General features: G+C 44.8%; 2 protein-coding genes across 3 annotated transcripts in view; both read left to right on the top strand.

Moving 5' to 3' along the window:
* Nucleotides 1–3,489: 3,489 nt before the first annotated feature.
* LOC123774511 (uncharacterized) lies at nucleotides 3,490–23,580 on the top strand. Its single transcript, XM_069304146.1, has 4 exons — nucleotides 3,490–3,499; nucleotides 12,426–12,657; nucleotides 12,793–13,063; nucleotides 23,473–23,580. The coding sequence occupies exons 1-4, from the start codon at nucleotides 3,490–3,492 to the stop codon at nucleotides 23,578–23,580; spliced, it is 621 nt and encodes a 206-aa protein (XP_069160247.1).
* The window catches only part of LOC123774611 (eukaryotic translation initiation factor 4E transporter), a 177,153-nt gene continuing 158,174 nt past the window's right edge, over nucleotides 5,538–24,516 (top strand). Inside the window, exons 1-3 of one of the 2 annotated variants that reach the window (XM_069303922.1) lie at nucleotides 5,538–7,441; nucleotides 12,444–12,657; nucleotides 23,473–23,966. In XM_069303922.1, coding sequence (XP_069160023.1) covers nucleotides 23,954–23,966 — 13 coding nt within the window. In that variant the 5' untranslated portion in view covers nucleotides 5,538–7,441; nucleotides 12,444–12,657; nucleotides 23,473–23,953. Of the gene's footprint in view, nucleotides 7,442–8,925; nucleotides 12,658–23,472; nucleotides 23,967–24,516 lie in introns of those variants that run through there. The other variant, XM_069303921.1, reaches the window with a different exon arrangement.

The raw sequence follows: 24,516 nt of genomic DNA on the forward strand, positions 1-24,516 counted from the left end.
GAAATTAAAGTAAAATCATTTACATTAAAGTAATTTCCTCTAGAATGTTTAATATCAACTAAATAAGGGAGTTCCAGTAAGTAGTAGTAGTATACTACGAAATTAAACTTATTAGTAAGTAACTATTTTTAGTAAAGGAAATGATAAACTGGACTCTTGTTATAAATCCAACTAAATGTGGAGAGAATTCATGTTACTGCCTGTCGTTCCTCACGTCGTGACTCTGACTAGGAAGAATCTGGCAATATGTGTAAATAAATCATGATACTGATTAAATCTACTAGTTAGTAATTTTAGTAACTACTTATGGTTAATACAAAGGTTGCATAAAATACAAAGATGTATAAAACTGTTGGTTATTTCCAACATAACTCCGGAAAGAGAAAACTCGGGTCGTAGTTCAGGTATTAGTACTAACGTACACCTGTTTCTCTATCCTGAAGTTATATTCATGGATTAGTAGGTTAGTACGCACCTAACGAATGTCCCGAATCTGTGGTAGATGACTCTAAGTCAACATGAGGACGTAAATAAACATTGAAAATTATTGAATAATTCCTTTGTAAGAGACAGAAGGATATTAACAAAAATAAATTATGAATAATTGGTTCATTTAAGATTAAGGAGACCTCATCAATACAGTGAGGATACTGTCCAGGGTCACTATGACTCGTAACTAATTACTGGACATCAACTCATCACTGCATCAGCGTGGTCACCTTAAGTTTAGATGATAAGTTATCTACTCTTGAATAGAATCAAAATATTGTTTAAGTTTCTGTTTGCAGTTCTGAGCAGCGACTCTTTATGGTCTTGTGCTCGGTTGAGTAGAATCATTGTTCTCTGAAACTTGGGTTACAGGTATGTCTGTAGAACACTGGTGTTCTGCTAACTCTAAAGGTACTAATTTCTCTAGTGTTTTCAAGGTAGTAGTGCCTCGACACTGAACTTTAACAATTCGTAATACACCATGGCGGGCAGATGTATGTCAACAATTTTACCTATAGGCCAATCTGACCTGGGTCCATCACTGTCTACTAGGACAAGATCACCTAGTTTAAGTTGAACTTTATTGTATGGGCTTGCAGCTCCATAATGATATTCTCTTAAAGCAGTTAAATATTCACGTGTCCAGACCTCATTCCATTTCTCTATTACTCTTGAAAGGTGTCTATAACTCTCCACCAAGTCACTTGCTTTGACACACGAAGGGTCAGCTGGATCCTCGTCTTCTAGAGATATTAGAGGGCTCAGAAGACCACCATAAATCAAATGAGAGGGACTTAGGGGTTCTCTTTGGGAGAAATCTTCTGTTAAGTAGGTTAGAGGTCTGTTGTTGACTCGTGCTTCAATTTCCACGACAAGGGTCTGTAATTCGGTGAGATTAATTTTCTGCCGGTGTAAGGTTTTTCTTAGGCATTTCTTAACAGTTCCCACCATGTGGGCAAATGTGAATATCAGCCTTCTAAAATGTGAATATCAACAACCGAATATCAGCCTTCTGAAGATGTATTATTAAATACGAAAGTATTTAAAGAAATTCCTGTTTCAATCCTTTCTTCTTGGTCTGACACTGTCACATTGTTCATCACGTGTCAAATTTCGTGGTTTACACACACACACACACTGGAATGTACTGGAAGACAGAAGAGTTAGGGGGACATGATCACCACATACAAGATTCTCAAAGGAATCGGCAGGTTAGATAAGGACATGCTATTTAACGAAAGGGGCACACGCACTAGGGGATACAGGTGGAAATTGAGTGCCCAAATGAGTTTAGTTTAGTTCATTTATTATGCACCTCATACCCATCTTGTGGGCGGTAGTGTAAAGGGTTATAGAAGCACATAATGGGCTCAGGGACTGAACCCCACACTTCATTTAGCTAAGCAAGTTACAATCTTGATGAGCTAGTTACAAAATTCAGCATAAGTCGTCACATCATAAAGGGGATCGAGATCGACCACAAGTACAGTTTCTAAATTAAGCAACTGACATAAGTGGAGAGCTAGTGTCACAATTGATATGTTTGTCCTGCACACCGGTCCCCCCCCCCCCTCCATCCTGTGGCCAGCGGTGGATAGGTTACAATCAAATAGGTACTAGATTATTAACTATAAATAGTTTAGTTATGATCCTATAATTAATAAGAACTAGAGAAAAATATTAATGCACTCAATTAATTAAGTCCAATAACTGACTAATATAAATTAAATTAAAATTTACTTTAAAAAGTGTAACAAAGAGACTTTGGATACCTAGCCCGCACTAGGTGACAAGAGGGGCTAATTATGTTGTCTCAATGAGAGGGATACTAAGGTGGACAAACCACATTGGGAGAGGAAAGTGTTGAGGTTATCCTCATTAGCAATTGTAAACATTTTTACCTTCTGAGGTCTTTCTCACTTTAATCACGCCATCTCTAACGAAGCACTGATGAATCGAAGCCGGGTTTTGTTTACGGAATTGACGCAGGCGGTGGAGGAGTTGCTGTCTTTTTCCAGTCAAGCACTCGTTGATGTAGATTCCCTTTCGTTGGGATGCAGCTGTCCGGACAAGATGCGATTTTATGGACTGGGAAGATAGCTTGAAGCGATTTTTTTGCTGATTTAGACCTGATGGATTCTTTTTGCCTACTTTGTAGGCAGCAATAATGTCTGTTTTATTTAGAGTGACACACAATTCGTCTTTTATGAGAGCATGAACTATTTCAATACACTTTTCACCTTCACTTTCCACAGGAATAACTTGGGACGACACAATAACAGAGTCGAGCAGCTTTTGTTGGTCCTGTTCATCCTGGGAGATGGAATGTTGGGCGGATAATGTACCGATACATGCAGTCATTTTGTTGAGAGCTTCCTCTTGTTTTTTTTATGGCTTCATCAGTTTTTAGACGCATATTTTCCTCACGGAGATCATTCAAGTCATGCTGGAGTTGATCTTGGCTAGCCTTAAAGCTTCTAATATCCTCCCGGAGAAGGGTTATTTCTTGTTGTTGTTGATGAAGGCTCGCGACGTTTGCTTGATTCTCAGTATGAAGACTCAGGATGATCGCATTGTGAGCCTCAAGGACTAGGCACATCTTTTTGAACCACTGATTCTCGGCCCAGTTAGGGAAATCCAGTGAGGGACCAGAAGTACGCTTGAATTTCGTAAAGTAGGATGGAAGCATGGAATTAGGAGAGGACACCGCTCCCTGGCTCAGTGATGGAGTAGAGGGGAGGGCAGCACCGCCGCCGCGGACCCCAGAGCTTCCAGACGGAGAAACACGAAGGCTGTCAGAGTTGGTCAGGATGGATGCCTTGTTAGGGGCTTTGTTGCTCTTATTTCCCTGCGCAATCTTGTTATTGGGAGACATGATTGGTTGAGAATGGACTGGGGGTATATGTTGGGAAGAAACTTGCGTCAGGCAGAGCGGTGGCGGGCAGAGGCGGGCACCTCCAAGGACGAACACTCAACAGCGTCAGACAACGACGTCCTCCAATGACATTACGTAAGTAATGACGAAATATGGCACATTTACTTACTGTAATGTTGGTGCTGCACGTAGAACATGATAAACCTATTTTCAATCTGAAATAATGTAATTTCATATCGAAATTAGAAGTAAATATGTAGCAGGTGATGCCATAGGAAGTCGACGGCCCAAGCTACAAAATTGTGGAGCGACTTATCCAAGATATATGGTCGCCTGGAGAGTGTTTGCTGCCATATCAGCCTCCTGTACACAGTGATCCAGTCGTCACACTTCTTTACTCAAATTATCACAAAATTTAATTAATGATATTAACAAATAGAATGGGTATTTGTACTTATATCTTTCAAAAATAGCCACAAAACATTTAATATTTATTTAAAAAAATGTGTCTGGAAGTTAAATCAACTCCACAGGACAATAATTTTGTTATATGGGTTATATGGGTAGTAGACATGGGTTAACCCATGTCTACTATTTTAAACAATGCTGTTTGTTGACCAAATTGTATTTTTGCTATTTTTTCTGCCAATGTCCTCCCCCCCTTTTTTCATTCTTGTTATTTTCTCAGCACAATTTATACTTTAATCTCAATTAGTATTAAGATTTAGTCTTAGTTTCCTGCCCGAAACGCTTTGCGTAATAGTGGCTTTAGGCATTGTAAGTATTAGCTCTATCTATAAATCAATCGACGTTTTGTATCTCACCTTGTATATATGTACTTTACCTGAATAAATATTTGTATATGTATTTTGTATTTGTATATAGATACTAACGTCTGGTTTCCGGTCCCAAAAGAGCACCAATGATGCAATCATTAGTCTCCTTGACGTAATCTACTCAGCCCTTGATAAAAATGAGTTTCCGAATGGACTCTTCATTGACCTAAGAAAAGCCTTTGATACTGTTAATCACAACTACCTCTTACTTAAACTCCAGCATTATGGAATCCGAGGCCTTGCCCTGGACTATATCCGATCCTATCTTAGTGACAGACACCAATGTGTAGCCATCAATGATACTACATCTTCCACTCTACCAATAACCGTTGGAGTGCCACAGGGCAGCATCTTGGGACCTCTTGTAACGGGGGGTGGGGGAAATGGCTCTATCTTGTCCATTATTCCACCCCCCAGTTAACTAACGAGGCCGGGGGAAACAGCTCTCTCTAGTCCGTTATCCCGTCCCCAGTTAGCTAACTATTCTAGAGCACCTCCAGAGTTCCTAAGGCAACCTCTCTCGTTCAACACCTTGTAACCTATGTATTTGACTACCTAGGTGCTAAGACTACAAGGCGCCGTCCCTTGATCAGTTACCCGAAACTCTAGAGAGAACTCTAGAATACAGAATCATTGCCACAAACGTATAAGAGGAAACGAAAGGAAAGAAATGAATAGTGAAGTAATTAGTGAGGGTTTGGGGTAAGAGGTAGGGAGGTGGGAGGAGCGAGGAGGGTCATTAGTTGAAAGTGAGAGTTTAGAGGGGGTGGAGGGAGAGGTGTAGATAGGTAGAAGTGGAAGAGTAGATAGTAGAAGTAGAAGAGTAGATAGTAGAAGTAGAAGAGTAGATAGTAGAAGACGAAATGCTGCCACCATCCATTCATGATCATTACATACAAGACAAGGAATGGAACTTGCCTGTATCACAAAATTCTCAAAAGATGTTATCATGAGTTCGTTATTAGTATGTTCCCTCTGTACCATGTATCAACTCCAAACATGTACTCATTAATATCTTGAATCTAGTAACCACCGAGGCTTTCTCAAATCCTCAACTCAAAGCTCTAGGGCACAAAGTTAAACACAATTTAAATAATAAATTCATAATTATATTTCACATGAAGTATCATAATATAAGCAATCCAATTAAAATGTTAAAGAGAGTCATCATCCAAGAATTCGAGAACCCTACAACTTAACTGCCCCTGATCATCACACAACATATGTAAACCACGACAAGTCACCTAAATGTTCACTCACCGAGGACGGAGTCTAAGTTGAATAGAGAGGGGGGGGGTCTGCAATTTTCAGGCAGCGTCACCCCCCGTCTGGTGACGGCCTATCTCGACGGCTGGCCTCTCCTCTGCTGTTCTGTCTCTTAATGCTTCATGCTGGATAGCTCTCCGAGTTTATATTGGGGAACCTAGTAGCTAACTCCGCCCACAAGTAGATAGCCTCCGGCACTACCAAGCCACTCCTTAAACGTCAGCATGTTTGAAGGCTACCCGGCTCCAATTATACGCTTAGCGGAAGCAAGGTGAAATTATCATGATCTGACCTCAGGTCACTTGGGGTCATTAACGGTTAGAGGTGTGAGATCTCAGGCAGACAACTGGCGCCTCTCAGATCCTTGTCTGTGACTCGTGTACTCTATATATGTATTAACCTAAACCAAACACTTTACAGTGTTACATCTCCCCTTCTCCCCGAAAATAAAGTTTTTGCAACACTGCTAAAGCAAGCTAGCTGTGTGCGACAACTTTATTAACGAAAAGAATACATCCTACTAAACAAATATACAACATCCTACTCTAAAAAATGAAATATGTAGACAGACGTCCATTGTCTCTGGCTGGGCGACGTCACTGCTTGGTCTTGTAGATAATCCTGTACCACATTTTTTTCAACACAACTGCCTCCGTCGCTTCTCCGTCGTTAACGCACAACAACCCTTGGTCAACCCGAAAGCCGTTACTACTTGAACTGCGCACAGGACCGTGGAATTCGGTTGTCCCAGCTGATCTGTAATTGGCCCTACGTCAGTCACCATGAGAGACGTATATTGGGGTTCTTCACAGCTATAGGGACTACAAGTTTCGAGACCTTCATATAGTTGCCAACAGTAGAAATCCCATCCTACTCTTCTTCCTCCCTGTTGCTCCAGCACGCCTCCTTCAGAGAGCTACTTCTGACAGCCACATCAAGTCCGCACGACACAGGATGAATCACTCAACAGAGCTACCTGCTTGCAGGAGGGGCGGCCAGTCAAGGCAAACGATCCTGTCTTGCAATTACGCTCCATGCAATGATGCTGACACCAGCAAGGGACACTAGGTATCATGTCTCACTCAGCTTGTCTTATCTTCTCTTCTTTCTTCTCTCTATTTCTTCTCTCTTCTTTCTTCTTTCTTCTTTCTTCTCTCTTCTTTCTTCTCTCTTCCTCCTCCCATGGGTCTTAGACAAGCGACCTGGGGTCCATTGGGGGTCTGTCCGTCCTGGGGTCCATCCTGGGTAGACCGATGTTGGTGGGACAGACTGGAGTCGTTGTTGCTCCTCTTCCATCATTACTGGGTCGTCTGGGGTCGTCTGCAGAACGACCTGGGGTCCACTGGGTAGACCAATGTTGACTGACCGAGAGGGCTGCATCTTGGGGTCCCCTGGGGTGGTGATGGTGGTGGAGCCGTGACCTCCAGGTAGTGGGCTGGTCGTGGTGGTGGTGATTAACGCCCGTGAGTGTGGTACACAGCAGCCGTCTCCCTCTTTTGTATGTGCGTCTCTCCTCTCTTCTGGCTCCCACCTGTGGGTGAACAGAAAGGCGACAATATCGTGCTCCCAAGATATGTTATGTGACCCTGTAGTTTGTATAGGGTTACACAGTCCAGTCATACCGCTCTCCTCCTGGCAACAACTACACTTAAATTTTTAAAATAATTCAATTAACACTGAATGATATTGACTTGGTGGAACATAAGACAGTAACAGAGGAAAGTTAGAGAAGAGAGAATAAGGTCATCACTACCTTTAACTTGTCACAAAAAAAATCAACACTAATAGACAAAACACTAGCCTAAACTTAACTGTACCGTTCCTAATCTTAAGTACATAATTAACCATTACTCCCACCCTTAACCTACAGCCACCTACGTGACCCAGAGTGTTTCCCTAGCATCTCCGCCGGTCAACAACTCCAAACTGTTGTCACCCCCTGTGACCAGACTCCAAACGCCAGGCGTCCCTAGACGTGAGTCAACTGACACACTAGTCCACACTAGCATGCTGTACAATACCAGTACACCTCGGGTTATTGCGTTCAAATGGAGTAAAACAGTCGATCGCAATAATCTGAGCAGAACCACTACTTAAAAACTACACCTGCCACTCCCCACTGACCTGGAGACCAGCGGTGGCTGGGTGTCCCCGTGGGACATGCGAGGTCACCTGTCACACTCAGGTGACCTGCACTACCAACACCGCTAAGTTCCCAAATCACCAAATCTTATCACTAACATTAATCACTACCCACGCAAGTTCTGGTGAACATTCCCTGAAAACCACAAAACTCACAACTCACTAAAACACATCGTCAGAAAATCACTATCTCCTAACCTGAAAAAACTCGCTAACTCGCGAAAGTAAAACACCTGTCAAGATCTCCCTGATAGCGCCTGAGCGGCAAAAAGACACGTGGGACTGAACAATGTTCAAAAGAACACCAATACCTTAAACATTGTTCAACACCGCTGCCATCATTGTAACGGGGGGTGGGGGAAATAGCTCTAACTTGTCCATTATTCCACCCCCCAGTTAACTAACGAGGCCGGGGGAAACAGCTCTCTCTAGTCCGTTATTCCGTCCTCAGTTAGCTAACTATTCTAGAGCACCCTCCAGAGTTCCTAAGGCAGCCTCTCTCGTTCAACACCTTGTAACCTAGGTATTCGACTACCTAGGTGCTAAGACTACAAGGCGCCGTAACTGGATCAGCTACCCGGAACTCTAGAGAGAACTCTAGAATACAAAATCATTGCCACAAACGTATAAGAGGAAACGAAAGGAAAGAAATGAATAGTGAAGTAATTAGTGAGGGTTTGGGGTAAGAGGTAGGGAGGTGGGAGGAGCGAGGAGGGTCATTAGTTGAAAGTGAGAGTTTAGAGGGGGTGGAGGGAGAGGTGTAGATAGGTAGAAGTGGAAGAGTAGATAGTAGAAGTAGAAGAGTAGATAGTAGAAGTAGAAGAGTAGATAGTAGAAGACGAAATGCTGCCACCATCCATTCATGATCATTACATACAAGACAAGGAATGGAACTTGCCTGTATCACAAAATTCTCAAAAGATGTTATCATGAGTTCGTTATTAGTATGTTCCCTCTGTACCATGTATCAACTCCAAACATGTACTCATTAATATCTTGAATCTAGTAACCACCGAGGCTTTCTCAAATCCTCAACTCAAAGCTCTAGGGCACAAAGTTAAACACAATTTAAATAATAAATTCATAATTATATTTCACATGAAGTATCATAATATAAGCAATCCAATTAAAATGTTAAAGAGAGTCATCATCCAAGAATTCGAGAACCCTACAACTTAACTGCCCCTGATCATCACACAACATATGTAAACCACGACAAGTCACCTAAATGTTCACTCACCGAGGACGGAGTCTAAGTTGAATAGAGAGGGGGGGGGTCTGCAATTTTCAGGCAGCGTCACCCCCCGTCTGGTGACGGCCTATCTCGACGGCTGGCCTCTCCTCTGCTGTTCTGTCTCTTAATGCTTCATGCTGGATAGCTCTCCGAGTTTATATTGGGGAACCTAGTAGCTAACTCCGCCCACAAGTAGATAGCCTCCGGCACTACCAAGCCACTCCTTAAACGTCAGCATGTTTGAAGGCTACCCGGCTCCAATTATACGCTTAGCGGAAGCAAGGTGAAATTATCATGATCTGACCTCAGGTCACTTGGGGTCATTAACGGTTAGAGGTGTGAGATCTCAGGCAGACAACTGGCGCCTCTCAGATCCTTGTCTGTGACTCGTGTACTCTATATATGTATTAACCTAAACCAAACACTTTACAGTGTTACACTCTTCTGTTTCTTATATATATCAATGATCTGCCTAATGTCTCTAATATTCTTAAACCTATATTGTTTGATGATAATACTACCCTTATCTAATCAGACCCCAATCCACATACACTAAATAATGTTGTGTATAATGAATTTAAAAAAAAGTCCACTTATGGAAGTCTACTAACAAACTAACACTAAACACAGAAAAGACCTACTACATTTTATTTGGAAGCAAATCATCGAATGCAATTCAGTTACAGATAGACAACATTAACGTCAGTAATAAAAATGATTGAAAGTTTCTTGGCCTATTCCTAGACAAGAGACTCAACTTCAGCACCCACATTCAACACATAACTAAGAAAGTCTCTAAAACAGTTGGTATTCTCTCCAAAATCAGATATTATGTTCCTACCTCTGCTCTCCTCTCACTATATTATGCACTAATCTATCCCTATCTTAATTATGGTATCTGTGCATGGGGGTCAACCACTGCAAACCACCTCAAGCCCATCATCACCCAGCAAAAATCTGCTATCAGAATAATAACAAACTCTGCTTTCAGACAACACTCAGCTCCCTTTTTTAAATCCCTTAACATGCTAAAGTGGTACCCTCTCCAGCTCCCAACACTCCTACCATCACTATCTCAGCAGCCGCGCTAGCAGACGTGTTGTCTACAAACGATAACAGCACCACCAGCGCTCCTGAAACAGCTATACAACCACCAATCAACGACACCTAAGCCTACCTAAGGCTGCGAGGCGAAAGATAAAAACGCCCACTACGGAGGTTACGGACTCCTCAGACGAGGAAATCATAGTAGGAGCTCCACCGCCGCATCACAAGTACGACACCTACACGGTTCAAGACTTCCTCATGGAGGCCACGTCACCAAACTCCAACGACAGCACTGCTCAGCCAAAGTCGCAGGCAAAGAAAAAACGGAAAACCTTGAGGTCTACACTAACCCCACCAGCTCCATAACTGGTATAGCCAGCCCTCCAGGCTGAAAACCATCATGAAGACCCCCATCCATCGCCAGATCTCTAGTATCAGCCACTGATACAGATAATGGCTCCAAAGAGCCTCCACTTACGGGCTCACCATAGCCCGTGCTACTGGAACTTAGTGTTCTGAGTGGCGAATCTTAAGCAACAACAACAATTGGGTCAGCCTCACCATTTGGTCACCATTTGGTCCGGGAGACATCTCCCGTCACGCAGGGTGCAGTCGCGCCTCTACAGATCTCCAGTATCATCTCTTGATACTGGTAATGGCTCAAAAGGACCACCACTTACGGGTTGACCATGCCCGTGCCACCTCTTGGGTGGCTTAATCTTTATCTTGAGGTTATCTTAAGAGGATTTCGGGGCTTTTAGTGTCCCCGCGGCCCGGTCCTCGACCAGGCCTCCACCCCCAGGAAGCAGCCCGTGACAGCTGACTAACACCCAGGTACCTATTTTACTGCTAGGTAACAGGGGCATAGGGTGAAAGAAACTGTGCCCATTGTTTCTCGCCGGCGCCTGGGATCGAACCCAGGACCACAGGATCACAAGTCCAGCGTGCTGTCCGCTCGGCCGACCGGCTCCCTCAATCAATCAATCAAGATATGGTTATCAATCAATCAATTGGACACATTCGCAGGGTGCAGTCGCACCTCCACAGATCTCCAGTATCATCTATTGATACTGGTAATGGCTCAAAAGGGCCACCACTTACGGGCTATTCATGCCCGTACCACCTTTTGGGTGGCTTAATCTTCATCAATCAATGGGTCAGCCTCACTCTCGCTCCTGACCTGGCCCGCTTCACTTCGAAGCGGGCCTTCGCTTTCTTTCCCCCTGATCAGAAAATATGCCTTTTCATAATCACTTGATGGCTAGCTCAGGAAGTGTGAAGGCCTGCACACGAGCCAATCAATTGTATAATTAATTTGCATATATGTAAAGTAACAATAAAGTTCTATATATCAGCATAAACACAGATGTAGACGATAATGGGACTACATTTCAAGGAAAATATATCTTAACTGAAAGCCAAGATATGGTTAAATAAATAGCCAATACTACAACATCGCCGGTGTCCGGACACATGAAAACTTCCAATGCATCAGTGTTCTGCCAGGCGGGCAATACAGGCTTCACAATTCAGAAAAAAATTGTAATTCAGAGAGATGCGTTGATAAACGCAAAATGTTATATATTTTAAATACAGATATAAACTTTGTTTTCAAACGTTTATTGTAACAATATCTCAAGTATAAGAATCAAGTTATATTTTGGATTTAACAATTTCTTATAAAGTTGCAATGCTACCTTAATTGTATATGATCATCATCATATACAGACAGAAATTAACTTATAAAATGTTGAGGTAAAGATAAACGTATGTTAATTATGACGCAGGATCGCTCTTAAGAACTTAATTATAAACCAATTATAATTATAATAATTCATTGTGTTAGGGGACAGAAAGCCACAGTATATTCATACACGATAGGCTTTTATCAAGGTCATCCCTAAGATCGAATTACTGACCCCGCCCAGGATACAACCCCACAAGCTGACTAACTCCTAAATACCTACGTACTGCTAGGTGAACAGTCGCATTACGTGAAAGGAAATGTACCCAACCATTTCTGTCCCTCCCAGGATTCGAACACAGAATTCTCGATTGTGCGACGAGAACGAACACTATACTACTGGGACCCCTATATATATGACGATCTGTTTTATATCATTGCCCGAAACGCTATGCGTACTAGTGCCTTTAGGTATTGTATGTACTACCTCTATCTTTAAATCTAACAGAATGTTTATACTGTATCTCTGTAACTATGTATGTACTGTTCCTAAATAAATTATTATTATTATTATTATTATTATTATTATTATTATTATTATTATTATTATCAGAAAATTGGAAACATACAATATATTTGCAAATATTGGTCATTAAAGTATTTTGGAAACAGAGGTGTATTTTAGTTACTCTCATATAGAGCACGAATATCATAGACTCATCCTGTGAATGGTAGTTTATTGTGCACCCCATCCTGTGAGTCTTTGTTTACGTGCACCCAATACTCATTCTCTGTGCGGTAATTTATTGTTATTATATATTGTGCATATTGTTCCATCTGTCGATATTCCAGCTGTGGTTATTTCAGCAGATGCTGTTCCAGCTGTCGTTCCGGCTGATGATGTTCCAGCTGCTGATGTTCCAGTTGACGATGTTACAGCAGCAGATGTTCCAGCTGCAGATGTTCCTGGTATTGATGCCCGGCTGGTGCCCCAGCTGGTCATGTTCTCGCTGTTGTCCCAGCTGCTGCCGTTCCAGCTGCTGTTGTTGCGGCTGGTGATGTCCCAGCTGCTGTTGTTCCAACGGTGAGGTTCCAACTGTAGCTATTACAGCTGTCGATGTACCAGCGGCAGTTGTTGTTACCGTTGCTGTTGTTCCAACCGTCGGTGTTCCAGCTGAGGGTGTTCCAGCTGTAGATGTTCCAACTGTTGAGCTTCCAGATGCCGTGGTTCGGCTGCGGACGTTCCAGCTGATGGTGTCCCAGCTGCTGACGTCCTAGCTGTTGATGTACCAGCTGGTGCTGTGCCGGCCGACAATGGGCCGGCTGCTGATGTTCCAGCTGTGGACGATCCAGCTGCGTGTGTCACTGTTAAGGATGTTCCAGCCGATGCTGCTCCAGCTGATGCTGTTCCAGCTGCTGGCGTTCCGGCTGCTGGTGTTCCAGCTGCCGGTGCTCCAGCTGGGACTGTTACGGCTGATGATGTGCCTACTGTTGGAAAGTTTCCAACACTAATACATCATTTCTTGTACAGTATTACAATACATCATTATTGTATTAACCATAGTAATTATTAACCCCTACTAACTGTAGTACTAATAAAAATTAATATTTCTCTATCTGAGCGTCATTTTCTGAAATTCTCAACACATCGAGAGGTATATTGCGTCAGATAATGTCCAGCAGGACATAAGTATTACCAACATGTTAGAGAATTGAATAATATTCTCAACTTTTATCAGTATTCTTTATAAGAATTAATCCCTGATAATATTACGACTATTGATTCAATAACCACGAGTTATTAACTTAAATTATCACTATATAACAGTTTTATCAGCAATATCCAAACGCTATGGAGGAAATAGAAATTCTCTCCATTTCTCGTTAATAAGAACACTGTTCATGATTAACACTTTCTAGCAAGAATATAAACAATATTTAATTCCCTATAATTGCAACCCTGTTCTCATTAACGCATTATGTAAAGTAATTACACGGAAAAGAATTTTCTGTCCTTACTAAATTCTATTGCGAATGCGTGAGAGGGGTTGAGGGAGGCGAGAGCGTGGCGCCGCCATGAGTCGGAGCTGGACTAGCGACCCCATCAGAAGTACGACACGAGCTTCCAGGGAGAGGTGAATTTCCAATAATTCTATGATAGGCCCTTGCAATTAATCGGCTTAGTAGCAATCTAAGGATTGCATCAGTGGACAACCAGCAGGTTAAGTGTTCTTATATTATTAATCGAGCTCTTTTTATTTTATAATACACTTTGTCCATCGTTACTCCACAAGACCCCCTCCCCTTCCGGCCCGTTGGCGTCGTGAGGGGGCTTGGTGGACGGCTGCCGGAGTGTGATGCTCCGTTAGGCAGTCCTCTGTCCTTTTCTGGCCTTGCACTCCTGCTGCTGTCTTCTCCAATTGTGCCGGATCGCTTTTCCTTTTCCTTATGTTTCGTTTTTCTCCCCCCTCTTCTCCTATCTGCTTGTCGTTTCCTGCCGACCTTTTGCTTGTTTTGGATTCTTTCTTTGGACTTCTTCTATTTTGACGCCCGGGTGCTTGAGGAGGCATACTCTTGCACCCGTAGAACTGTAGTACCCGACGTCTCGAGCGAGGGGAACCTTTTATTGTCAATCCCCCTTTCGTCGCTGAACCCGATCTCGACGGACTGACGGTTCTTAAGGTGGCGTTTGTGGGGCGTATACTCACGACGCACCCCTAGGGGGCCCCGGCATGATCAGCGATAGCTTCCTGTTGGGTGTCCTGCCTCTAATTGTGGCTCCATGGTGGGTATGGGGGCACATTCGTGGATGAATTTGTCACTTTTCGTCTCTATGTCGTTGAATGTTTCCGTTGTACCCTCTCAGGCTCGTGGGGTGGGCGACCAAGCCCCCGAGTCGGCCTGTATTGGAAGACCAGGCTCTGTAGCTCCCGCTGCGTTGGGCCCCGACCTTGCTCCTCCTTTGACCGTCCTGACTTCTTCCCCCAGCTCCCCTCCCTCCTCTGAGGTTGGGTCGAGCCTCCAGCCCCCGGTGGTGACCACTTCGTCCCCTGGTGTGGCTAAGTCTTTCGTTGTGACTACTGCGCCTTTTGACCCCTCTCTCTCTAGGGGTTCTCACCGCCGTTCGCGCCCCAACCGCACTCGCTCGATTCCTTCCCGTGCTGATGCGTATCAGGCCTTGTTTGGTCCTGCTTCTTGGGCCAAATACTTTGATCTCCTCCCTCTTGATTCTGCGCCTCCTGACGATTTCTCCCTCCATCGGCATCTTGTAGATTCCGTGGATGCGTGTGTTACTTTCAACCCCACTCGTCTCGGTACGCGTGTCGTTGCTGCTCCTTCTCAGGATGCGGCTTCCCGCTTGGCTGCCTTATCTTGCCTTGGCGAGATCCCTGTTCGGGTCTCCAAGAACGTTCAAATGAATTCCAGTGTTGGCACTATTCTCCTCCCACCCCATGTTGCAACCGGTGTTCGGAATCTGCAGGATTGCCACGATGATATTCGGCATATCCTTGATGCCCAAGGCCATTCTGTCCTCCAGGTTGACTCGTTTACTCGTCCCCCTCGTGGTCGTCGCCGTCAACCCCTTCGCGTTGTGAAGATCACCTTTGATGGTAGGACCCTTCCATCCTCTGTCATTCTTGCTGGTGCTAGGTGCTCTGTCCAGGAGTATATTCCTTCTCCTCGACTTTGTAATAAGTGCTGGAGGTTTGGGCATGGTGCCCTCCGCTGCTCTGGGACTGTCTCTCTCTGTCCTTTGTGTGGGAGTGAAGGTCACTCTAAGTCGGAGTGCACTTCTCCCCAAGCTCGCTGCCTCAACTCCGGTGAGGCCCATCCTACGTTCTCCCGTGCCTGTGTCCATTACAAGCTTGAGGCGGCCGTCCTTAACCTGAAGCACCGGGAGCGTTTGTCTTTTCCTGAGGCGAGGCGCCAGGTTCGCCGGCTCCCGCCTTATACTAACATCTCTTATGCTCGCGTGTTGCGCTCTTCCTCTCCTCGTCCTTCCCCCCTTCCTCAGACTCTCAACCGTTTCCGGGCCTTGGACCCTGATACGCCCACTGCCCCCTCCTCTGTTCCTTTGAGTTCTTTCCCGAGGGGTCCCCCTCCTGGTCCTCTGTCTGGGGTTCCCCTTCTTTCAACCCGGTCTGTCATGTCTCCTGTGTCTTCTTCCTCGTCCCCCTCCGATCCTCCTTCCCATCCTCTTCCTCCATCTATCGGCTCTCCCCGCCGCCTGTCGGTGCAGGCGGATGTCCATCGCTCTCCTAACGGCCGTCGTGTGTACTCTCGTTCGGCTTCTCCTGTTGAGACACTGGAATCCGTTGCCCGGTACGTAGTTGCTGGGACACCTGTCTCTTTAAGTCAGAAGCGTAAGCCTGGCTCCTCTCCTTCCTCTTCCCCGGCGGGTAAGAAGGCTTCGCTTTCTTCCTTAGCTCCTACTTCGGGCTCTGTGGCTCCTTCCCCTCCCGTTTCAGTGGTTGCGCCCCCTGTTCCTGCTATGGAGGTTTCTTTGGCCCCTGCTTCCCTTTCGGTTGCTGCTCTTGCTGGGGTGCGCTCCCCTCTTTCTACTCCCCCTCTTCCTACTGCTGTCCTTGACTGCTCCTCTCCGTTGTCTCCTCCTCTTCCTCCTCCTCCTCCGGACCCCGCCCGCCCACCTCTGATCTGTTCTCCCGTTTCCTTCCCTCCGTCTTTGCTCAGTTTACCCATGCCCCCTAACCCTGACTTTGCTGACCCTGATCCCGACCCTGATATTCTTTAACGTGCTCTGTTGCTCTTTCGCCTTTGTTTCTTCCTTGTTCTCTGTTTTTGTCCTTTCTCTTCCCGTCGTTGTCCATTCTTCAATGGAACGTTCGAGGTTATTACGCCAATTTCCTCGAACTCCAACTTCTGATTTCGCGGTTTTCGCCCCTTTGTGTCTGTCTCCAGGAGCCAATGCTTGGTGCTCGTCCTGGTCGTTTTCGTGGCTATTCCTTTCTCTCCCCCCCCCCCCCCCAGCCATTGCTGGGGCTTCTAATTCTTCTGCTCTCTTGATTCGTGCAGATGTTCCCTTTGTTCCTTTACTTTTTCCTTCGCCTCTCCATTGTTCTGCTGCTCGTATCTTTGTGGGGAAATGGTACACAGTTTGTTCCATTTATCTCCCCCCGAGTGTCCCGCTCTCTCTTCCTGATTTGAAACACCTCCTAGACTCCTTGCCGGAGCCTGTGCTCCTGCTGGGTGACTTCAATTGTCGTCATTCTCTTTGGGGTGACGTTCTGACGAATACCCGGGGTCGCCTCCTTGAGCCGTTTCTCCTATCTTCTTCCCTGTCTCTTCTGAATTCTGGTGAGCCCACTCATTTGGACTCTCGGACTCGCACCCTTTCTTGTCTTGATCTTTCTCTCTGCTCTTCTTCTCTTTACTTAGATTTCACGTGGCAGGTTCTTGATGACCTCCATGGAAGTGATCATTTCCCCATCCTTGTTTCCTTTTTCTCTTTTCGCCCTTCCCTCTCTTTCCCTAGGTGGCAGTTTGCTAAGGCAGACTGGACCCTATTTACCCTCAGTGCTGCTCTCTCTGACCTCTCCCTTCTGCCTCTCTCTCGCGCTCTCCTCCTTTTTCATGACACTGTCTTCAACGCTGCCCTCCGCTCTATTCCTCGCTCTTCCTCTCGGGGTCCACGGAAGTGCGTTCCCTGGTGGAATGCGGACTGTGCTCGGGCTGTCCGCTGTAAGCGTGCAGCCTGGAAGAGGCACCGCCGTAGGCAGACGACCGATTCTTTTCTTTTCTTTCGGAAAGCGAGTGCGGTGGCCCGTAGGGCCATCCGTACGGCTAAACGTGAATGTTGGGCATCTTATGTCTCAACAATTACGTCCGAAACCCCTCTGGCCCAGATCTGGAAGCGTATCCGCAAGATAGCGGGTAAGTTCGTTCCCGATGTTTCACCGGTCCTTCACCTCCATGGTAATCTTGTGGCGCACCCGTTGCAGGTCGCTTCCGAACTGGGTTCCCACTTTTCTTCTGTTAGCTCTGGTCTTCATCTTCCCCAATCTTTCCTTCTTCGTAAACCTGTCCTTGAGTCTCGTCCTTTAGATTTCTGCACTCATCTTCAGCTTCCCTATAATGATCACTTCTCTCTCTCTGAACTTCGTTCTGCTCTGGCCCTCTGCGGTTCTACGGCGGCGGGCTCCGATGGTATTCATTATGAGATGCTTCGCCATCTCCCTCCGAGCACGTCTCAGTATTTACTGAGTCTGTATAATCGGATCTGGGAGTCGTCGTCAGTCCCTGAGGACTGGCTCGATGCCGTTGTCCTCCCTGTTCGCAAACCGGGGTCTCTGGGTACTTCCCCTAAGGACTTTCGCCCTATTGCTCTCACAAGTTGTGTCTGCAAACTTTTTGAACGTATGGTTAACGTTCGTCTGATGTGGTTCCTGGAACACCATCACCTCCTCTCCCCTTCTCAATTTGGTTTCCGCAAGTGCCGCAGCACGACAGATGTCCTGGTGAACTTGGAGGTCTATATTCGTACTGCTTTTGCTGCGAAGACCTCCGTTGTTGCCGTCCTTTTTGACCTGGAAAAGGCTTACGACACCACTTGGCGTTATCATATCCTATCTCAACTTCATTCTTTTGGCCTTCGTGGTCATCTCCCTCTCTTTCTCCGCAGCTTCCTCTCTCGTCGTTCCTTTCGGGTGCGCCTTGGTACCGCTCTCTCTCCCTCTTTTCAGCAATACGAAGGTGTGCCCCAGGGTAGTGTTCTGAGCACTACTCTTTTTCTGGTTGCCCTCAATGGTCTTCTTTCCTCTCTTCCTTCTGGTGTCTTCTCCGCTCTCTATGTCGATGATCTTACCCTTTGTTGTCAGGGTGATGATTCGCCTTTCCTTCAACGCCGGCTTCAACTTGCAATTGATGCCGTGTCGTCTTGGGCCACTGATCATGGCTTCAAGTTCTCTACTTCTAAGACTTGTGCCATGACATTTACGCGGAAACGGGTTGTTCTTCGTCCCTCTTTGTCACTTTATGGTCGTCCCCTTGAATACAAAGATTCCGCGAAGCTTTTGGGGTTATTCCTTGACACTCGTTTGTCTTGGTCTCCCCATATCTCTTACCTCCGTGTTGAGTGCTCTAAGGCCCTTACCCTCCTTCGGGTCTTGTCCCATACTTCTTGGGGGGCAGATAGGCGCACTCTCCTTGCTTTACATTCTTCTCTCGTCCTGTCTAAGCTCGATTATGGTTGCCCTGCTTACTCGTCTGCTTCTCCTTCTACTCTTCGCCGTCTTGATGCTTTGCACCATACTGGGTTGCGCCTCAGTTCTGGTGCCTTTCGTTCGACTCCCGTCCTTAGCTTGTATGTTGACACTGGCTTCCTGTCTCTCCAGGACCGCCGTGATCGCTACTGTCTTCGCTATCTTGCGCGGTCCTTGCAACATCCTTCCTCTCGCCTCTGTCGTGCTTTAACTTTTACCCCTCCTGCGGTTCCTGTTCCTCTTCACCACCTCCCTCTTTCTGTCCGGTTATCTCGCCTGCAGGATTCTCTTTCCGTTCGTATTTCTGATGTTTCTCCTCGTGTTGTTCCTTCTTTGCCCCCGTGGAGGGTCCCTCTTCCGCGGTTTTGTACTTCCTTGACCCGTATCACTAAAGCTTTTACCCCTCCTACGGTTCTAAAACGCCTTTTCCTCGAGCACTTTTCTTCTCACTCCCGCTCCGTTTCTGTCTTCACCGATGGGTCTAAGTCAGCGGACGGTGTTGGCTACTCTGTTGTTTTTCCTGATCGCACTTATATGTGTCGCTTGCCTCCGGAGACTAGCATCTTTACAGCGGAACTTTATGCTATTCTATATGCTCTTCGTCTCCTACTTTCTCGTTGTCAGTCTTCCTTTGTAGTTGTTGTTGACTCTCGTAGTGCCCTCATGGCTCTCGGGTCCTTTAATCCAGTTCATCCAGTGGTTGTCGAGATCCAGCATTGGCTGTTTCTCGTTCATAGTAAATTTAAGTCAGTTGAGTTTTGTTGGGTTCCCAGCCATATTGGTGTGTCTTTAAATGAGCGTGCGGATGCTGCCGCCAAGGAAGCTGTCCGCTCTTGTCCCATCTCTCGTAAGGGCATTCCGTATTCCGACTTTTACCCGGTTATCCATTCCTCAGTCCTTACCCGTTGGCAGGCTTCTTGGTTGTCTGTTACTGGTAACAAGCTACGTACTCTTAAATGTTGTGTTTCCTCGTGGCAGTCCTCCTTCCACCGTAACCGGCGGTGGGAAACAGCTCTGGCGAGGTTGCGTATTGGCCATACTCGCTTAACCCATGGTCACTTGATGGAGCGCCGCCCTGCTCCTTATTGTCCTAGTTGCATTGTCCCTCTTACGGTCGTGCATGTCCTTCTTGAATGTCCTGACTTCCAGGACGAGCGTATGTCTTGCTTTCCGACCGCCCCTCGCGGTCACCTGTCCCTCGATAGAATTCTTGGTGACTCGGATACTTTTGATATCGTTCGCCTTATGCGTTTTTGTTCTCGTATTGGCATCCTTGGTGATATTTAGCGCCCTCTGATTATTTTGCGTATTTGATGGTGCTACATAGCCTTCCCGGTTTGGTGCCTTCTTTTGATAATTACTTACTTACTTACTCCACAAGACCTCCCCAAACGACAAATACGTCCGTAAGGATTTTGCTCTGTCCCTTCTGTTGAATAGTGATGACACAATCTACTTGGTGTAGACAATTTGTACATTTAATTGGAATTTCAGCATGTGTTGAAGTGGCTGTGATCTCATCATTTTCCCACGCCACGCTCTTGGCTCACGTGTAAGCACCAGACGACGCCATCTCGACTCTGCATCTCCGTTCACTGTCACAGCTAAGCAGCTGAACCAGTTCAATTTAGTTTTATTTCACTAAGTAGCGGTTGATAACTAATAATTATTTAAGAATATTTCATTTGCATGATTCAAGAAATCAAGTGGCTAACTGCCAACAAACTCACCCTTAACATTGACAAAACTTTCTATATTCTGTTTGGCAATAAATCCTCTAATCAAATAAATCTCAAAATAAACAATACCCAAATTTGTAACAAATTAGATGGCAAATTCCTTGGCATTCTCATTGACCACAAGCTGAATTTCCAGGGACACATTCTAAATATATCAAAAAAAGTTTCAAAAACTGTGGGCATTCTTTCTAAGATCAGATATTATGTACCACGCCCTGCCCTGGTGACTCTCTATTACTCCCTTATCTATCCATATCTCAACTATGGTATTTGTGCTTGGGGCTCTACTACCCAAAATCACTTACGTCCTCTAATTACTCAACACAAAGCTGCTATTAGGACAATATCCAATTCTGGCCCCAGACATCACTCGGTACCCCTACTCAAATCTCTGAATATGTTAGACATTAAGTCACTGCACATTCTCTCATGTGTATTATACATATATAAAACGCTAAACTATAATGCCAATCCTGATCTCAAAAGCTTCATAGAAGGTTGTAACAGAACCCATGAGCACCACACCAGAAATAAATACAGTTTTGATATTCCTAGAGTACGACTTAATCAAACCAGAAATGCTCTACAAATCAAGGGGCCCAGAATGTGGAATGACCTTCCCAACCATGTTAAAGACTGTACCTCTCTCAACCAGTTTAAGTTAAAAACGAAGCTATACCTAATAAATTCCCTGTAACCTTCCTTACCCCTCTGTTGTCAACCCATGTATGATTTTTTGTTTTTTTTTGTTTTTCAAATCAACGCTGTTTGAATGTAATTTTCTGTAATAATTTGTAATTGTATTTGTGCTGCTTTTTCAACAATGTTCCCCCCTCTTTTACCTCTATTTTTATTTGTACTCAACACATTTTATTCTTTTTACCCATTAGTTTTAAGCTTTAGTCATTAGTGTTTTTTCCTGCCCAAAACGCTTTGCGTAATAGTGGCTTTAGGCATTGTATGTACTAGCTCTATCTATAAAGCCAACAAACTTTGTAAAATCTCTTTATGTATGTACCTTTACCTAAATAAAAATTATTATTATTATTATTATAAGTACAATTTGATAGCCTCATGAACATCAAATGAGAATAAATTTCTTGTCTAACCATTACTCAATATATTCATGTTACTAACCATTGGTAGTAATACTAGGCTATTGTAGTATCTTGAGACCCATTCACCTCTAATTATCATTGCACAGTTTTGCAATTAATTATCTTATTTACTTCAGTGATCGAACCACACTGAAATGATGTCAGCGATGCAATAGTCTTTTGACATTTAACCCTCCATTTTGGGTGAGAAGATTTGATTCATAAATTACAGTCAATATATATTCAAGATAATAATTATCAATAATATCCATAGGACACTAGTTCATGGTTTTAATAGTAAACCACTTGCTCTACCCAGTTTCCACTTTTCCTTTTAAAAATAGTGGTCCTTCGTAGCTATTGAATTAGTATCAATTTAAATGAATTACATGAGTCAAGTTTTCCCACACCTACTGATATTATAGCTGCTTTGCAGACATATCCCAGGATCGGTTTATCTCTTTAAAATCACTTTATTTTACGTATTTTACGCTTTCCATTAGTGGGCCCCTGACGTTATATATGTTAGTGTATTGTTCTATACATTGTTAATATGAATGCATACTTTACGGTTATATTCCAGTTGTATTTTGTGCATATTTGGTTTTACAGTTCGCCTCCTTCTACCGGTTTATCACCGTGGTCTGGAGACGTTATTTATTGTATTGTACTAGTATTAGCCATATTATTACGGTTGCTGTTCAGTATTCTTTATCACGAACTAAATTAGCACGCGGCATTGGCCTTACCAGCACCTGTGTTATGTGATATTAACTTTGCTAATCCGTAGTATTATGACACAAATGTAGTATTATATAGATGGGTAATCGGCTTATTACACGTTTACATGTCTTAAATTTGGTATTCTCTAATGCAGTTATGTTCCAGGCTCATCTTGTGCACAAATTGTTCGCAGTTGGACTTCTACTTCCTGCTACAGTTTACTCCCTGTTGTCCGCTGCCGTTTTATTATATCTGAGGCAGCTGTTGATGTTCCAGCTGCTGGTACCCAGCTGATGATGTTCTAGCTGTCGGGGTCCCAGCGGTCCATGTTACAGCTATTGATGTTTCAGAGGTTGATGTACTACCTGCTGATGGTACATCAAGCTGCGGATATTCTAGCTGTTGATGCCTACTACTACATAGTACTACCTATTGCAGTCCTATGTCGAGACCAGTCAGTCCCCCTTCCTTTCCTTCAAATTAACACTAATAATTTTAGCCCCCGATGTTATTACGTTAAATGCACCATTCTCTACGTTATTATTACGTACTTACAGTTACGTTCTGGATTAATTTTGTGCCTAACTGAGTCCGCAGTTTGACCTCCCCCTTCCTCCCGACGTTGCTCAATATAGCTGGTATCGCTATTTATTGGATTATTGTCTTCATAACGTTAGCTCATTACGATTACCGACCAGCATTCACTTTATGGGTTAACTTCTCACACGGCTTTGGCCTTGCCAGCAACAAAGTTTGTGTGGCCTTACCTCTGCAATTTTGTGGTTGGTTTAAGCCTTTCATGTATTATCTTGGCATTTCCACATGCCAGTAACTCCAGTCTTATTTGAGCATAAATTGAGCATATATGGTTACAGTTGGACGTCCCTCCTGCGACCGCAGTTTACTCCCAGCGGGCTGTGGACGCCCTTTTTATTATTTTCTTAACGTTAACTCCTTTTCGGCTACAGTTCGGTGTTCATTTCTTATGGGCTGTGTTAATATTTGGCAGCGGGTGCGCCCTACATTTGACTGTCGCCTATGACCTTACTTGGGGGCCTTGCTCTGCCTCCTTTACTGCCACTAGTGCCCTGCTGTTTGCTTATGTTTCCTATCTCCGCAGTACGGAGAAGACGGATCACCCCAGACCTGCGGCAAGGAAGAGGACCCGGGCGGCGTCGATGAGAGGACCACAATGCAGCGGCGCCGGGACGCAGCCGGCCAGGGCTAGGGAGAAGCTCGCCCGATTTACCTCCCATCTACGGGGGCCTCATCGGGGTCTCCGACACAGACAGGGAACACATCCAGGACTTGCGCCCGACCGACAAATGTGCGGGGGACGCGGATCCCTAGACCACCTCTCCCTTTCGGTTGAAGATTGGGCGACATTGCAGACACTCAACGTGCAGGCTCGAGTGCCCCCCCCCCCAACCCCTCTGGTGACGCGGGACAACAGGTTATGGGGATCCCTGCGGCCGCCGCTGTTACGGCAGCCCTCCACCCCCTTCCCCGGATGAACCTCAACGCCCGGGCTTCACCACGGGACGCCGACACGGTCTCTGGCCAGGGGGCACGCGTCGAGGTGTCGCGACAACTCCTCCAGCATGTCCTCTTATGGTGAGTACCGCAGAGAGGGCTCGCCCCCTTTACTTCTAGTCCCTGGGAGGGGAAAACCTGGGCGTCGCAGGGTTCCACCATCCCTAAGCTAGGGGAGCACGTCCACCAGGCACTAAGGGAGAAGATCTGGCCTAATAAGTACGTCGACTTCCACACAAGGGGGCCGTGGTATATATATATATATATATATATATATATATATATATATATATATATATATATATATATATATATATATATATATATGTATATATATATATATATATATATATATATATATATATATATATATATATATATATATATATATATGTCGTACCTAGTAGCCAGAACGCACTTCTCAGCCTACTATGCAAGGCTCGATTTGCCTAATAAGCCAAGTTTTCATGAATTAATTGTTTTTCGACTACCTAACCTACCTAACCTAACCTAACCTAACTTTTTCTGCTACCTAACCTATAAAGATAGGTTAGGTTAGGTTAGGTAGGGTTGGTTAGGTTCGGTCATATATCTATGTTAATTTTAATTCCAATAAAAAACAATTGACCTC

This window comes from Procambarus clarkii, chromosome 51 (assembly GCF_040958095.1).
Source record: "Procambarus clarkii isolate CNS0578487 chromosome 51, FALCON_Pclarkii_2.0, whole genome shotgun sequence".
NCBI lineage: Eukaryota > Metazoa > Arthropoda > Malacostraca > Decapoda > Cambaridae > Procambarus > Procambarus clarkii.